The 2,122-nt window shown below is 56.6% G+C and overlaps 1 protein-coding gene across 1 annotated transcript; it reads right to left on the bottom strand.

The window, feature by feature from the left end:
* Positions 1–612: 612 nt before the first annotated feature.
* On the bottom strand, positions 613–1,551 carry LOC128443202 (forkhead box protein B1-like). The gene has a single exon (XM_053425963.1). The coding sequence runs from the start codon at positions 1,549–1,551 to the stop codon at positions 613–615; it is 939 nt and encodes a 312-aa protein (XP_053281938.1).
* Between the last annotated feature and the right edge of the window lie 571 nt (positions 1,552–2,122).

Here is a 2,122-nt window from a genome sequence, read left to right as displayed (position 1 = left end):
AATGTCTGCAGTGGGTTTGTTTCACTGAGCAGAACCTCTGACATAAATATATGATTCAGGTCTAATCTCTTCTTCTCTGCGATTGTTCATATCCATATAAAAAAAACTAAAATAACTAAAAACTGCATCGTTATTTGGTTTAATAAAAGCAAGTTTGCATTTTGATGAAGATTTGTCTGTTGTTGTTTTTTTTTTATACACATTTTTAAATTAACTTCTTTTTCTCTCAGTTTGAGGAGAAAAGACTGAAAAACACAAAAGATCCGAATCATTTGTCTCCAGAGGAAAAAACTGAAGAAACTAAAAACCCTGAATCTCAACGTTGTTTTGAATCAGATCTAGAAAATGATCGAAATGAAAACTGTTTATAATTATTACTAATTATTTCTGCTTGTCATGATTATTGTCAGTCGGAGGTCAGAGGTCAAGCTGCTGTTTCTTTACATCAAGTGAAAACACGTTGAAACTTCGATGATTCTTCACTTTCTCTCAGAAAAACACGCAGAGTGAAATCTTCGTGTCCTGGAGACAAAACTCTGCTTTGGAGAAGTTTCTCGTTTTCCCTTCAGTGTTTTTATTTAATATATAAAAAGAGAAAAGTTCAGGCTCCGGTCAGTGCACCGCCACCACGGACTGCAGCGAGGCCGAGGAGGGCAGCGCCTCTCCGGGCGCGGCCGGGCTGCTCTGCCCGGTGGCTGTGTGCGGGGACGTGGGGCTCAGAGACTGGGGCGAGTTCGCGAGGAAAGCCGGGATGTGTGAGGGCAGCCCGGGCAGCCCCGCCACCGAGGCGGGCGTGGGTTTGATGGGCACCGGGATGGCGGGCAGAGTCTGTCCGCCGTGGCAAAGCGATTTGAGCGGCATGCCGTAGGCAGAGTAGTCGCTGGCCATGGAGATGGGAGCCGTGGTGTCCATCATCCCGGAGCCGTACATGTGCGGCCAGGCCGGGGTCAGCTGGTTGTGCAGCGGGTACCCGGCGGTGGAGAAGGCCGCCAGCCCGCCCGGCATCTTGTACTCTCTGGCGATGATGTTCTCGATGGCGAACGGGTGTTTGAAGCTGGACGGCTGCGACACGGAGCTCAGGTTGTATCCGCCCGTCATGTGCGGGAGGTGCGCGGCGGCGTGCAGCGCGCTGAGCCGCAGCTTGGCCTGCTGCTGCAGGTAGTGGGCCGCGTCCTGCGGCTTGCTGGGCGCCAGCGGGTCCGTGGCCTGCATGCTGCCCACCTTGAAGCGCTTCCTGCGCCGCAGGAAACTCCCGTTCTCGAACATGTCGCCGCAGCTCGGGTGCAGCGCCCAGTAGCTGCCCTTCCCGGGCTGGTCCGGTCGGCGCGGGATCTTGATGAAGCAGTCGTTGAAGGAGAGGTTGTGGCGCAGGGAGTTCTGCCAGCGCTGCGTGTTCTCCCGGTAGTACGGGAACCGGTCCATGATGAACTTGTAAATCTCACTGAGGGGGAGCATCTTCTCCGGGCAGCTCTGGATGGCCATGGCCGTCAGGGAGATGTAGGAGTACGGGGGCTTCTGGTCGCTGTACGTGTTCCTCCCCGGACGAGGCATTATTCCGCTGAGCCGGACCGGGCCGAGCCGGGTCAGGACCAGTCGAGTCTGCGGGAAAGAGTCGCCTCACTTTTTACAAACTTTGTCGCAACACTCCCAACTCTTCAGAAGTGCCTTGCGCACGGGAGGACACTGGCCCGGTGCTGGGGACGCATGGCTCCGTCTTTTACGCGCGGACCTGGAGCCTCAACTCCGCCGACAAGTTGGTAGAAAAGTTGCAGAAGCAGCGGCTGGTCGCTCCTCTCCTCCCCGCCTGCCTGCTGCGGGTCCCCGGCAGGTGCAGCGCGGTGTCCCGTCCTCCTCCTTCCCGCTGCTGAGCTGCGCTAAGCTGCTGCTGCCTCCTCCATGTCCCCGTGTCGCTGTGTCCCGTGTGCGGGCTGGACGGCGGTGACAGGAGCAGAGAAGACCCCCGGAGAGGATCTTCATTAATGGGCCACTTCTTCACCATCACATGATCACAGCCCGGGGGAGGAGGATGCACGGGGAGGGAGGGAGGGAGGGAGGGAGGGGGAGAGGGAGGGGGGGGGGGTGAGGCTGCGGGACGGGGCGCGCTGTGGATCCATTCATTCAC

The sequence above is a fragment of the Pleuronectes platessa genome, chromosome 1, assembly GCF_947347685.1.
Source record: "Pleuronectes platessa chromosome 1, fPlePla1.1, whole genome shotgun sequence".
Taxonomy (NCBI): domain Eukaryota; kingdom Metazoa; phylum Chordata; class Actinopteri; order Pleuronectiformes; family Pleuronectidae; genus Pleuronectes; species Pleuronectes platessa.
This window is presented reverse-complemented; position numbering and strand designations above follow the sequence as displayed.